Source organism: Cebidichthys violaceus, unplaced genomic scaffold (genome assembly GCF_023349555.1).
Source record: "Cebidichthys violaceus isolate CVI_PGR_0920_01 unplaced genomic scaffold, fCebVio1.0.p SCAF_21, whole genome shotgun sequence".
NCBI lineage: Eukaryota > Metazoa > Chordata > Actinopteri > Perciformes > Stichaeidae > Cebidichthys > Cebidichthys violaceus.
In genome coordinates, this window is record NW_027176384.1 from 7,439,233 (window position 1) to 7,452,900 (window position 13,668).

The 13,668-nt window shown below is 37.5% G+C and overlaps 1 protein-coding gene across 1 annotated transcript; it reads right to left on the reverse strand.

The window, feature by feature from the left end:
- Positions 1–8,984: 8,984 nt before the first annotated feature.
- Positions 8,985–11,348, reverse strand: LOC137877314 (microsomal glutathione S-transferase 1-like). The gene is made up of 4 exons (XM_068717131.1): positions 11,266–11,348; positions 10,791–10,923; positions 10,505–10,596; positions 8,985–9,987 (listed from the first exon to the last, which is right to left on the reverse strand). Exons 2-4 carry the CDS (start codon positions 10,905–10,907, stop codon positions 9,741–9,743), a joined length of 456 nt encoding a protein of 151 aa, XP_068573232.1. The 5' UTR covers positions 10,908–10,923; positions 11,266–11,348; the 3' UTR covers positions 8,985–9,740.
- Between the last annotated feature and the right edge of the window lie 2,320 nt (positions 11,349–13,668).

A 13,668-nucleotide genomic window follows, 5' to 3' on the forward strand; every position in this document is an offset into this window, starting at 1 on the left:
TTTAAAATGCCTCCCTCTAGTGGAAGACAGACAGCTCCTCACTGTTCTGTTTCCCACTAATACAACAGGAATACATCTAAATATAAACCCTCCTGCACCTCTGAATAGAACTGTGAAGTAATTAAGACATGTCTAGTGTAAAACATAAATCATAAATTTCAGAAACAGCTCTTCAATATCTCCCAATGTTTAGCTTCTTCTCCCGTGGCGTCATTCTTTGTGTTTGTTTTATCAGCCAGCAGCACATTATTAAACATTTTTCATTCGGACATAAGCTGCTGAGGTAATCAAACTATGATTCATATTATCTGCGTTTCAGTCAATAAAGGAAATGAATGTTGAACACAAAAAGTATTATAATATCGTAAAAAAAAATATAGATAAAATAAAACTTGTATCTTGATTTTCAGTCCGCTATAATTAAAAACTTTAAATCAAAAGTGGGGAGTCACTCTTATAGGAAATTATTCGTCATTAAATTTAAATACCAGATGACAAGACGTTAAATAAATGATACTGCAAATGTGTTTCGTGATTTTCAATAATGATATAAGACAAAAAAAAAAATAGCAATTATTCTCAAACAATAGTGTGTCTTTTATATCGGGAAGAAGTACAGACAAGAGGACAAGGCGAGGAGCAATTTCATTTCTAGAAACAAAATATCACTTTTCTTTTGTTCCCCATGTGTCCAGAGCTGAGTGAAAAACAAACCTGTCAATCATGTGTTGAACAGCCAACCGGAAACTATCGCAAGCTGATTACAAGAGAAACTGATGAATGTGAAACTGAACACTTATTGGACTGAACTATTTCACTGTTTACACACTAGAAAAATGTGAAATGAAAACAGCTGCTGCTCAATTATTGTTTAGTTAAGTTAAAAGAATGAAGATCTAGATAGTCAAACAAGAAAGTAACAAATTAAATTCTTTCTTTTGTATTTTGTTGCTGTCTTTTCTCTGCTGTGGTTGGTTTAAGGCGAGACACGAGTCAATTTTGACATTTTGGGCTATTTTGCTTTTATACTATTCTTTCAGAGTAGTGGGAAAGAGAACTTACACATGTTGTCTATTTGTATATCTATCTGTAGATTTCTCCTAAATTCAACAAAAGTTACCATTAGATAATGCCTCATTTGCATATTGAAACACAACATTTCAGAAAACTTGTAATACAAAAAGTAATCCTCTTAATGTAATTTCATGGTGATATCTATTAATTATAGTATTTTCCCTATTCTCCTTTAGTGTCTTCAAAATGTATATCATTTTACAAAACATTTTTTTAAAGGCTGTTTTCTCTAAATGAATCAGAATCAGCTTTATGTACGCGTATGCATACAAGTAATTGTTTCAACGTACAAACACAGATATACGTATACAAATAAACAAAAAAAATAAAAACAAGGACAACAAAGCAAAGTAGAACAGAGGTAAGAATAAACATTTAACTACTATGTACAAATGTAAATATATATCCAAAAGTATATATATATGAACGTAAAGAACAACAAAAATGACAATGTAATTAGTGCAGAATGGTGGTAATAGTGCAGTATGACTGATTGAGTGTTCATCAGAGACGGCCAGTGGTGAAAGACTCAGACTCTGATCCAGAAATTTTCACTTCAGTAGCTCTTACATACACCAAACGTTCCTGTTTCATTCCTCTCTATGTTCTGAAGGTTTCTACAGAGGGGTTTGTTCACACATCATTCATAGCCTGAATGAAAACCTGTAATATAAAAAAGTTTTAATATTAGTAATGAACTGGGGGAGTTTCATGGTGATGTCAATTAGTTAACCCTATTCACCTTAAGTCCAAGTGAAATATATTTTAAGAAATCAATATCTCCTCAGTGTTTGTTTGCTTTATGAACTTATTTGATTCAATTGTAATAACCAACAATGAAGAAATGTCATTCATGTTTTTTTTTCATGTGTCACACAACTGAGTTGTGTTTCATCAAAAAACATCCTACACTATGACCACTTAAGCTTACTGCATAATGCTGCCATCAAAGATTTGTCATTGTTCATGCTTTCAAAAGGAGAAATCAAAGAACCCTCATTCGCTTAGTCAGCAGAACACCACTGACGCCTCAACTAAAATGGACATTGCTTTGTTGTAGTTTAGAGAATGATAAATGATAATGTGTTTTCAATGTGTCAACGCTATAAACATGAACAGCCAAGGTAAAACTATCCTGTATCTCCCAAGAAGAAATAAAAATAAGAGAAAGGTCTTTTTCAAAAGCTTTTGATAACTTGTTAATCAGCTTGTGACCTCTAACATTTATTTTGTGACTTCTTGGGATTGGGGTCCAATCTTTCATATATTTATTCATCTGTTGACATTAGGATAGTCAAAAATAAATAATTAATTCTAGATAAACAGTGGCAACACAGGTATATGATTAGGTTAGTTCCTTTGTGAGCAGTTTTTTCTTCAACAACACTTTTCTTTGGACATCAGGTGGTATTTAGCTGTGGACTTGTTCCACTTGAGGATCTACACGGACCAGTTTCTTGTCTTCTGAGGATAAAATGAATGTGGTTTCTTGTAGGTTTGCAACCTAGAGAGTCAAGGTTTCTCGACTCTCTCATACTGTTTTGTCTTGAATGAAGCTACATTTTCAATGCATCCACAGGTTTAGGAAAAGATTGTTTTGTTTTTAGCTACGAACAGTACAACTAATTTTATGTTCTGCCTCCGATGAAAAAACGGCGTGTAGAACCGACATATTTTGACATCTTGCTCTGTGAATAAAGGATTAATTTCGACCAAACCAGAATTGCAGATTGTTGGAACCGTGGAAAGACTAACCAAGACGTGTTTGGTGATTTTTATTTTGTTTCTGTCTAGTTTGAATGAAGATGATTTAGGATGATTTTACAAATTAACCCTGTCTTAGTTCTGTGTAAAAGAGAAACTTGAATTCAAAAGGTGTAGTTTTTTTTAGTTTAGGCATAAGAATATTTCCTACACTGACATTTTGTGAGTTTATTTTGTGTATTTATCAGTTTTAGCAAAATCAGTGCTCGCATGCAACGTATCCTTGTGCATGTAGGCACAGTAGAAAGATCAGCTTTCTCAGTTAGTATAGCACTAGGGAATTTATTTCTTCTGTGGACTACAATTACCATCAGCGCTTTTGGACAGCAAAGTACATTGTTCATATTTAACATCACAATGATTTCAATATCCTCATCCAGCATTCGTAACAAAAGCTACGCAAAATAATGTGCCGTAATCTGTATATATTGTATATCCCAATCAAATTATTTCCTAGGTTATCCACAAAATCATTAATGAGGTAGTAGACCTCTAAAACACACCACGGGCAGGCGGGAGAGGAGGTAGATAGGTCGAACAACCAGTGATCTTTCAGCCAGGAGACCGCTGTTCGTTCCCTGTGTGAAACGAGAAGTCAACATTGATGTTTTTGTTGCCTACTTCAGTAAGGATACTTACTTATTATTAACACAAATGTGATCTTTTCCTGAATCTATCTAAATATTTCAAGATCTATTCCTAAACCTAACCAAGTAGTTTTGTTGTCTAAACCTACCCAAGCAGTTTTGTTGTCTAAACCTGACTAAGTAGTTTTGTTGCCTAAACCTAACCAAATAGTTGTGTTACCTAAACCTGACTAAGTAGTTTTGTTGTCTAAACCTAACCAAATAGGTTTGTTGCCTAAACCTGACTAAGTAGTTTTGTTGCCTAAACCTAACCAAATAGTTGTTGCCTAAACCTAACCAAATAGTTTTGTTGCCTAAACCTGACTAAGTCATTTTGTTGCCTAAACTTGACTAAGTACTTTTGTTGCCTAAACCTAAGTAGTTGTGTTGCCTAAACTTGACTAAGTAGTTGTGTTGCCTAAACCTGACTAAGTACTTTTGTTGCCTAAACCTAACCAAGTAGATTTGTTGCTTAAACCTGACTAAGTAGTTTTGTTGCCTAAACCTAACCAAATAGTTGTGTTGCCTAAACCTAACCAAGTAGTTTTGTTGCATAAACCTAACCAAATAGTTTTGTTGCCTAAGCCTAACCAAATAAATTTGTTGCCTAGACCTAACTAAGTAGTTTTGTTGCCTAAACCTGACTGAGTAGTTTTGTTGCCTAAACCTAACCAAATAGTTGTGTTGCCTAAACCTAACCAATTAGTTTTGTTGCCTAAACCTGACTAAGTAGTTTTGTTGCCTAAACCTAACCAAATAGTTTTGTTGCCAAAACCTAACCAAGTAGTTTTGTTGCATAAACCTAACCAAATAGTTTTGTTGCCTAAGCCTAACCAAATAAATTTGTTGCCTAGACCTAACTAAATAGTTTTGTTGCCTAAACCTGACTAAGTCGTTTTGTTGCCTAAACCTAACCAAATAGTTTTGTTGCCTAAACCTAACCAAGTAGTCTTGTTGCCTAAACCTAACCAAGTAGTTTTGTTGCCTAACCAAATTGTTTTGTTGCCTAAACCTAACTAAGTAGTTATGTTTCCTAAACCTGACTAAGTAGTTGTGTTGCCTAAGTCTAACCAAATAGTTTTGTTGCCTAAACCTAACTAAGTAGTTTTGTTGCCTAAACTTGACTAAGTACTTTTGTTGCCTAAACCTGACCAAGTACTTTTGTTGCCTAAACCTGACCAAGTAGTTTTGTTGCCTAAACCTGACTAAGTAATTTTGTTGCCTAAACCTAACCAAATCATTTTGTTGCCTAAACCTAACCAAATAGTCTTGTTGCCTAAACCTAACCAAGTAGTTTTGTTGACTAACCAAATAGTTGTGTTGCCTAAACCTAACTAAGTAGTTTTGTTGCCTAAACCTGACTAAGTAGTTGTGTTGCCTAAACCTGACTAAGTAGTTGTGTTGCCTAAACCTGACTAAGTAATTTTGTTGCCTAAACCTAACCAAGTAGATTTGTTGCTTAAACCTGACTAAGTAGTTTTGTTGTCTAAACCTAACCAAATAGTTGTGTTGCCTAAACCTAACCAAATAGTTTTGTTGCCTAAGTCTAACCAAATAGTTGTGTTGCCTAAACCTAACTAAGTAGTTTTGTTGCCTAAACTTGACTAAGTACTTTTGTTGCCTAAACCTGACCAAGTACTTTTGTTGTCTAAACCTGACTAAGTCATTTTGTTGCCTAAACCTAACCAAATAATTTTGTTGCCTAAACCTAACCAAATAGTCTTGTTGCCTAAACCTAACCAAGTAGTTTTGTTGCCTAACCAAATAGTTGTGTTGCCTAAACCTAACCAAGTAGTTTTGTTGCCTAAACCTGACTAAGTAGTTGTGTTGCCTAAACCTGACTAAGTAGTTTTGTTGCCTAAACCTGACTAAGTACTTTTGTTGCTTAAACCTAACCAAGTAGATTTGTTGCTTAAACCTGACTAAGTAGTTTTGTTGTCTAAACCTAACCAAATAGTTGTGTTGCCTAAACCTGACCAAGTAGTTTTGTTGTCTAAACCCGACCAAATAGTTGTGTTGCCTAAACCTGACTAAGTAGTTTTGTTGCCTAAACCTGACTAAGTAGTTTTGTTTTCTAAACCTAACCAAATAGTTGTGTTACCTAAACCTAACCAAGTAGTCTTGTTGCCTAAACCTAACCAAGTAGTTGTGTTGTCTAACCAAATTGTTTTGTTGCCTAAACCTAACTAAGTAGTTCTGTTGCCTAAACCTGACTAAGTAGTTGTGTTGCCTAAACTTGACTAAGTAGTTGTGTTGCCTAAACCTGACTAAGTACTTTTGTTGCCTAAACCTAACCAAGTAGATTTGTTGCTTAAACCTGACTAAGTAGTTTTGTTGTCTAAACCTAACCAAATAGTTGTGTTGCCTAAACCTAACCAAATAGTTTTGTTGTCTAAGCCTAACCAAATTGTTTTGTTGCCTAAACCTGACCAAATAGTTTTGTTGTCTAAACCTAACCAAATATTTTTATTGCCTTAAACTAACCAAATAGTTTTGTTGTCTAAACCTAACCAAGTAGTTTTGTTGCCTAAACCTAACCAAATAGTTTTGTTGCCTAAACTTAACCAAATAGTTGTGTTGCCTAAACCTGACTAAGTAGTTTTGTTGCCTAAACCTAACCAAATAGTGTTGTTGCCTAAACTTAACCAAATAGTTTTGTTGCCTAAACCTGACTAAGTGATTGTGTTGCCTAAACCTAACCAAACAGTTTTGTTGCCTAAACCTAACCAAATAGTTGTGTTGCCTAAACCTAACCAAGTAGTTTTGTTGCATAAACCTAACCAAATAATTTTGTTGCCTAACCAAATAGTTGTGTTGCCTAAACCTAACCAAGTAGTTTTGTTGCCTAAACCTAACCAAATAATGTTGTTGCCTAACCAAATAGTTTTGTTGCCTAAACCTGACTAAGTAGTGTTGTTGCCTAAACCTGACTCAGTACTTTTGTTGCCTAAACCTAACCAAGTATTTTTGTTGCCTAAACCTGACCAAGTAGTTTTGTTGTCTAAACCTAACCAAATAGTTTTGTTGCCTAATCCTGACTAAGTAGTTTTGTTGCCTAAACCTGACTAAGTAGTTTTGTTGCCTAAACCTAACCAAATAGTTGTGTTACCTAAACCTGACTAAGTAGTTTTGTTGTCTAAACCTAACCAAATAGGTTTGTTGCCTAAACCTGACTAAGTAGTTTTGTTGCCTAAACCTAACCAAATAGTTGTTGCCTCAACCTAACCAAATAGTTTTGTTGCCTAAACCTGACTAAGTCGTTTTGTTGCCTAAACTTGACTAAGTACTTTTGTTGCCTAAACCTGACTAAGTAGTTGTGTTGCCTAAACTTGACTAAGTAGTTGTGTTGCCTAAACCTGACTAAGTACTTTTGTTGCCTAAACCTAACCAAGTAGATTTGTTGCTTAAACCTGACTAAGTAGTTTTGTTGTCTAAACCTAACCAAATAGTTGTGTTGCCTAAACCTAACCAAGTAGTTTTGTTGTCTAAACCTATCCAAATAGTTGTGTTGCCTAAACCTAACCAAATAGTTTTGTTGCCTAAACCTACCTAAGTGGTTTTGTTGCTTAAAGCTAACTGAGTTTCCTGTGAAGACGGGAGTTTATTTTGAAAAAATCGTATTCATGTAACGAGCGGAAATTGACACGTGTTGCTGGACTTTCGTAAGATATCATACAAACCCTTGTATGAATACGGTTCATTCTCACAAAAAGTTTTTTGTTATTTTGTCAGTTGTAATTGACTTTTGGTTTCACACAGGACACTCACAGTGGTCTCTAAGTCTTATGTTTGTTCGACCCATCCATCCAACCCAACCTCTTCCCTATGTGGGCTTTGTCGCTTTTTTTTATCATTTCTTGCATTGCCACTGAAACACACTTATGTCCTCACTCAGTATGTCTGCCCTTGACAGTCTGCGGTTAATCCAGAATGACAAGCAACATACTCAGATCTCTTCACTGGCTCCCTGTGGCATATAGGAGCCACTTTAAAATGATCCTTCTTACTCACAGAGCATTACACGGTCAGACTCCTGCATATGTAGCTGAACTACATCAACCTTATTCATCAGCCCGCTCTCTTAGGCCAAACATGTTAAATATTCTGTCTGTGTCACAACTTCAGCCAGGCTTTAGTTTTTCATTTGTCTGTCTCCTGTTTTGCCACACCAACTCTCACATCATTTCAGAATCTGCCACTCCCTCCTGCTCTGCACTAATTGCTGATTTCATTTCACCTGGCCTGCCCCACCTCGATACTCACCTGCTCCTTATCAGCAATCAGCCCCTCAGTGTATTTGTACATTTCCCTCAGTTCTTTGCCAGATTGTCTAGTGTGTTTCCCTAGCTATCCAGCAACCTATCATTCTGATCCTTATTGTTCGTGTATTGACCTGCCTTTTTGGACTTTGGACCTTCCCATTTGTCTGCTCCCACTGGATTTGTTTGCTATGCGGGTTACTACCTGGTTTGGCCTCTGCTGGTTATTAAACCCTGTTTCTACACCTGAACTGTTTTCTGTGTCGTGCTATTGGGTTCTTGTCTGTTGTTTTGTGAAACCTGACAGTCTGTCCCACGCACTGATGTCGGGTGATTGACCTTTTGAGGCCACGGCACCTAAACCTTGGAATGCTCCGCTGATCCTGAAAAGACATGCCTGTTTAGACTGGCATTTACCTGTATGCACCAGGTCTGCAACTTATGTACTTAGTGTATATGTTTTCTTTTTCTTTGTATGTTATAAGCACTTTGTGATTGATATTGCACATTATGTTCATTGGTATTGATATTGCACATGAATGAGTAAAATCAGTACTAACAGTGGATGAGAACAGCATGCATCACTCCATTGCTAGTTGTTATTTAGTAAAGTGGTCAATATCCAAAAGCAGGGAAGTCCAGGCTTGATGACCATGTGGACAAAATGGACAACTACTCCAAAGCCCCAACCCAAAACCCCAAGTCAGTAAATTCACTTTGTTTTTTTCCAATTAAATTTTTAAATGGATTAATTGTGGATTTGTTTAAAATATGCTACACTAAACTACAATATGAACGTAAGCGTGTCCTTAACCATTACAACATTACAGGAGTCCTGTGTCAAAATCTAGTTTTTAAAAGCTAAAAGCTTCAAAGTTGGTTTATATTGTGCTCACATCATGTATATTTCTAAATATTTTTTGCAAAGGGGGAGTTTTGGCCCCGAGGCCATTCCCCATACATTTTTAAATAGGGAGCAGCACAACAAAGTAGAGCTAAAATGGTAGGCAGGATACATTGTATTTGTCATTGTGGTCCCACATGAAATTAGCCAGCAAAATAGTTTCAGAACAATGTGAGATGTGCAGTTAAGAGTTTATAGGTGTGGGCATGTATGAACATTAGATAGTCCTGATGGGCAGGTAGCACCTTGCATTGTAGCCCATGCATTCAGTGTATGAATGGGTGTTAATGGGTGACTGATGACATGTAGTGTTGAAGCGCTTTGAGTGGTCAGAAGACTAGAAAAGAGATATATAAGTAAGGCAAGGCAAGTTTATTTGTATAGCATATTTCAACAACAAGGTAATTGAAAGTGCTTCACATAAAACCATTAAAAGCATCAAAACATAAGGCAAAAGAAAAGGAGATTTAAAAACAATTAAGAACATTCAAGTACAGTCCATTTACCATAGTATGCAGCATGTGCATATCCCCTTTGGTTTTTTGCACAGTCATCGTGAAAAGCAAAAACTAGATCAGAATGTGTGGAATGTATCCTGGGGTTGTCTAAGGGGGAGCGGCCCTGACCTGAAATAACACTCAGATATATTATACATTGGTACCTGCACATTTTAACTGTTTCAAAGTGAATATATTGAAATAATTCTTATGTTTGCTGGTTACATTCGAAGTCACATTAACGTCTGAATACTGCATAAGACAGGCTGTTGTGTTTTAAGGAACTGGGTGGATCTTACTTTTAAAACATTTTATATGAATGACCTTCTTTGCCACTGCCAGATTAAACGCCTATACTTTAAATAATTCATAGTTGCATTTGAGTTTTAGCACCTATGCCATCACCTTGAGAAGTTATTACCCAGACACAAAGCTAATGGAAAAGTTTATTAAAAACACATTTTCATCCGAGACAATAATTCCAGGGAATGCAAAGATGAAGTCAAAATTATGTTTAATAATTAAGCTCATAGATAGCTGCTGCAAGAGTGAAGTAAAAAACAGGCTTCATGTAGGAATGTGAGCTTGTGAAGAAGCTGCTGGACCAATATCGTCTCTAAAGGGCTAGAACTTTGCTGAGCACCCTGTAAGCCATGGAGAAGGTGACCAGCAAGCCCACTAACCAGGACAGTCCTCTGCTGGGCTGAGGCAGAGCACCGACGTAGGCGATGGTGTGGAAGATGCGACTGCCGGCAAAGACGCGGAAGTGAAGCAGAGCGACTGAGAGCTCAGGTCCAGTCAGAGCGTAGAGCAGGCCGATCAGCACGAAGGGAATAACGTTCTCCAGGTCGTTCTGGTGACATCTAGAGAACGGAAACATGGAACAACTATCAATCAGTATCCATAATTGTTTGGATAATTGACCATCTTGTTTGCAGCACAGAGAGCTAATCATATGTGGTTTCCTTGTCCTTGGATTTGTATAATAATGAACTGTATCCTTTCTTCAGGGAGATACTTATCTTCAACCTATCAGTGTTCTGTGAGTTTATTTCATGTGTGCAAAGTGTTTGCAGGTACTGCAGTTTTATAGACCTGTATATCCAGTATTTGTTTCAGGGCTTCTGGAGCCAAGCATGGGCTGGATGAGAGGCACGGTGTCACACTCATAACCGTAGGATTTGTATTATTAGTCTGTAATATTTATTCTTCTTGTCCTTTTATTATATTACATTATGATTTAGCTTACTGTGATTAACTAAACCAGGATCTCCTTTTCTAGAATGCGAGCCTGTGTTTATCTGTTTTGTGGATTCTATTTCCTGATAAAATACCAGTGTATGAATCATAACTTCAAGTGTAAGGGATTAATCATCTCACCTTCGAACTCGCTCTACATCCGGGTGGCTTTTGAGCAGCTTCTTCCTCTCCTCTGAAGGCTTTAAGGCCACGTCTTCCTCATTTGCGAAAGCCTGAATAAGACAAAGCCTAAATGAGTGTTTACCCTGAGCAGTAGTTAGGTTGAAAAGTTCCATATTATAATGTTGACATGGATGAGTTGTTGCTTTTCTCTTTTACAACCTGGGTTGTGCCTTCGGCTTTGTACATGACCTTTGAAGAAAGGTACCTATTACCTCTCAAGACGAATGTAAAACAGATTACCTACCCCCTTGGAGAAGCGGAAGAATGCTGTCATAGGCGCCATCAGCAACATCTTCAGAATGACAATAGCTGCATAGGTGGTGAAAGCCATAAATACCTCATCTTCCATTAGCGTTGCCATATCTGCTGGTTTACAACTGAATCACAGGGAGAAAGAGACAGGATTTGTTTGAAATTCTGTTTCGGCAAAGATAAGAAACAACATGGAAAAAATTACTTTTGCTGCCAAAAAGTCTTAAAACTTCTACAAAAGTGCAGTATTAAAATTATTCTAGAAATGTGATCGGAGTGTAGTTTTGCCTCACACTTCTAAAGTGGAGAATACAATACTGTCAGTAAAATTCCATATGCACTGAATCTGTTTAAGGATCAAGTGACAAAACATCTTTGAAGACAACAATGTATAAATGAGCATTATATACATATATGATATTGTAAAAAATATTCAGTATAATTTACAGTTTAACAGCTCTACTTACGTCCTGTGGTGACTCTGCAAAAGTTGAGCAAGTCTGCTTCTGTTGTGTGAAAAACAAACTGAACCCACACCCAGAAACTCAGGGGGCGGGACAACTACGACTGCAGCACAAAACTTCCTCTATGTGGGAGTGTTACTGTTTTTCTATACTTATGAGGACCACATGCATTCATACTACTAAAAACACTAACACCAACCCAATGCCCAGCATAAATACAAGTTTTTTTCTAGGATAATGACTTTCAGATTTAAGAGGAGAAGTACATCAGGTGTAAAACTTGACAGACCCTGTGCATTTGTATTCATCTTGTTTACATGTTTTACACACACATGTTTTTATCTGTGATTCTCCCCGACCAAATCCTGCAACTTTTATCCACTCAATGTACGGACCAATTGACCGGCCACCACCTGCAGCTCACAATGAACCTAAACAAGGCCCGTCCGACCGTGTCCTACATGTTGACAAAAAGAGAGAACGACAGCGTTTCTTTGTGTAATTCTACTATGAAAATAAAGTGAGAAGAAAAAAATAATAATATAGAAATTGGCTGAAGATGAAGACTTCTGCAGTGAAGTTCAGTTCTATATCACAGCAGTCAAAATCAGACCATGGAACTGCTGAAACTACAAAATAGCCTAGTGATAATTCAGGTAATTAATCAGGCTTTATGACCTAAAACTACAGAGCAGAAGTAACTGTTTTGGCAGAAATTTGTCCCAATTCTAAAATTTGTCTGGGGGTGACCAATTTATGCTTAAGAACCCATACAGTTTCTGTGGTCAGGGTGTCAAGATAAGGTTCAGTTTAAGGCTTAGGATCAGACATAAAATGAGTTTAGGATCAGAGAAAGTGAGAATTTGAGTCAGGCTCAATCATGAATTTGGTGACTTAAGACTTGACTTCACAAATCCAATAAAAACTTGCAACTCAACTCTACCAATGACTCGTGGACTTTAGCTTTTTGACTTGGAATGATTTGGTATTTTCCCCAAGTTTAAAAATTGTATAATAAAGAATTAGTCAGTTAACTCCTACCAAAAGACACACAAACCAGTCAAACGATGAATTTTCATCGTTTGAATTGTTAATTGTTTGTATAAAGGGACAAATAAAGGACATTATTATTATAATTTGAATCAGTCCAACAGCTGCCAATCAGGATACAAGAGCAAGTGTGTTTGTCAGTTCAGAGCAGCAGACAGACAACAGATGCAACCTCAGATTATCACATTCAGCTATAAAGACTGTGATCAACAAAACAAAGACCGTAACATGCAAGACATTTAGCTCAGAGAGGACAAATTATTGTAACTGTGTCACAGTAATAACACACTAACACATGTTATGAAGTTAATTTGAAAGTGATGAATACAAACACATTGACAAAAAAAATAAATTTCTAAATTGGCTGAACTAAAGCATTTGGTAAAGGCAGTATAATTACTTGTTTAGAACTTGAAACAAAGAGTTGAAGACTTAACTTTGGATTTGTTCGTCTTGACTTGGGACCTAACTTGGGTCTTGTTTTTGTTGACTTGGGTTCTGACTTGGATCTTGTTTTTCTCAACTAGGGATAGACTTGGGTCTTGTCTGTATTGACTTGGTACCTGACTTGGAGCTTGTTTGAATTGACTTGAGCCCTGACTTGAGGCTTGTTTGTCTGGACTTGGGGCCTGATTTGGGGCTTATTTGTTTTGACTTAGGCCATGACTTGGGGCTTGTTTGTCTGAACTTGGGGCCTGACTTGGGGCTTGTTTGTCTGAACTTGGGGCCTGACTTGGGGCTTATTTGTCTTGACTTAGGCCGTGACTTGGGGCTTGTTTGTCTTGACTTGAGCCCTGACTTGAGCCTTGTTTGTCTGGACTTGGGGCCTGACTTGGGGCTTATTTGTCTTGACTTGGGCCGTGACATGGGGCTTGTTTATCTGGACTTGGGGCCTGAGTTGAGGCTTGTCTGTCTGGACTTGGGGCATGACTTGGGGCTTGTTTGTCTGGACTTGAGGCCTGACTTGGGGCTTGCTTGTCTTGGGCTCTGACTTGGGGCTGGTTTGTCTTGACATGGGGCCTGACTTGGAGCTTGTTTGTCTGGACTTAGGGCCTGACTTGGGGCTTGTTTGTCTTGACTTAGGGCCTGACTTGGGGCTTGTTTGTCTTGACTGAGGCCGTGACTTGGGGCTTGTTTGTCTGAACTTGGGGCCTGACTTGGGGCTTGTTTGTCTTGACTTGTACTGTCACTTATCCAGTCAAGCTCACCATTGCTGTTGTGTATTGCCCACCAGGACCTCTTGGTGAGTTCCTGGAGGAGCTCGACACATTAGTCTCGCACTTCCATGACGATGGCTTGGCACTCATCCTGTTCGGTGACTTCAACATCCAGACCGATAAGCTTGAACCTCTTCCT

What these genes read in the sequence shown, in the direction of transcription:
- LOC137877314 (XM_068717131.1), bottom strand. Translation starts at nt 10,907, where the DNA reads ATGGCAACGCTAATGGAAGATGAGGTATTTATGGCTTTCACCACCTAT. An exon ending in TCTTCCGCTTCTCCAAGGGG is followed by an intron (nt 10,597 to 10,790) that starts GTAGGTAATCTG and finishes TGTCTTATTCAG; the next exon opens with GCTTTCGCAAATGAGGAAGA. An exon ending in GATGTAGAGCGAGTTCGAAG is followed by an intron (nt 9,988 to 10,504) that starts GTGAGATGATTA and finishes TCCGTTCTCTAG; the next exon opens with ATGTCACCAGAACGACCTGG.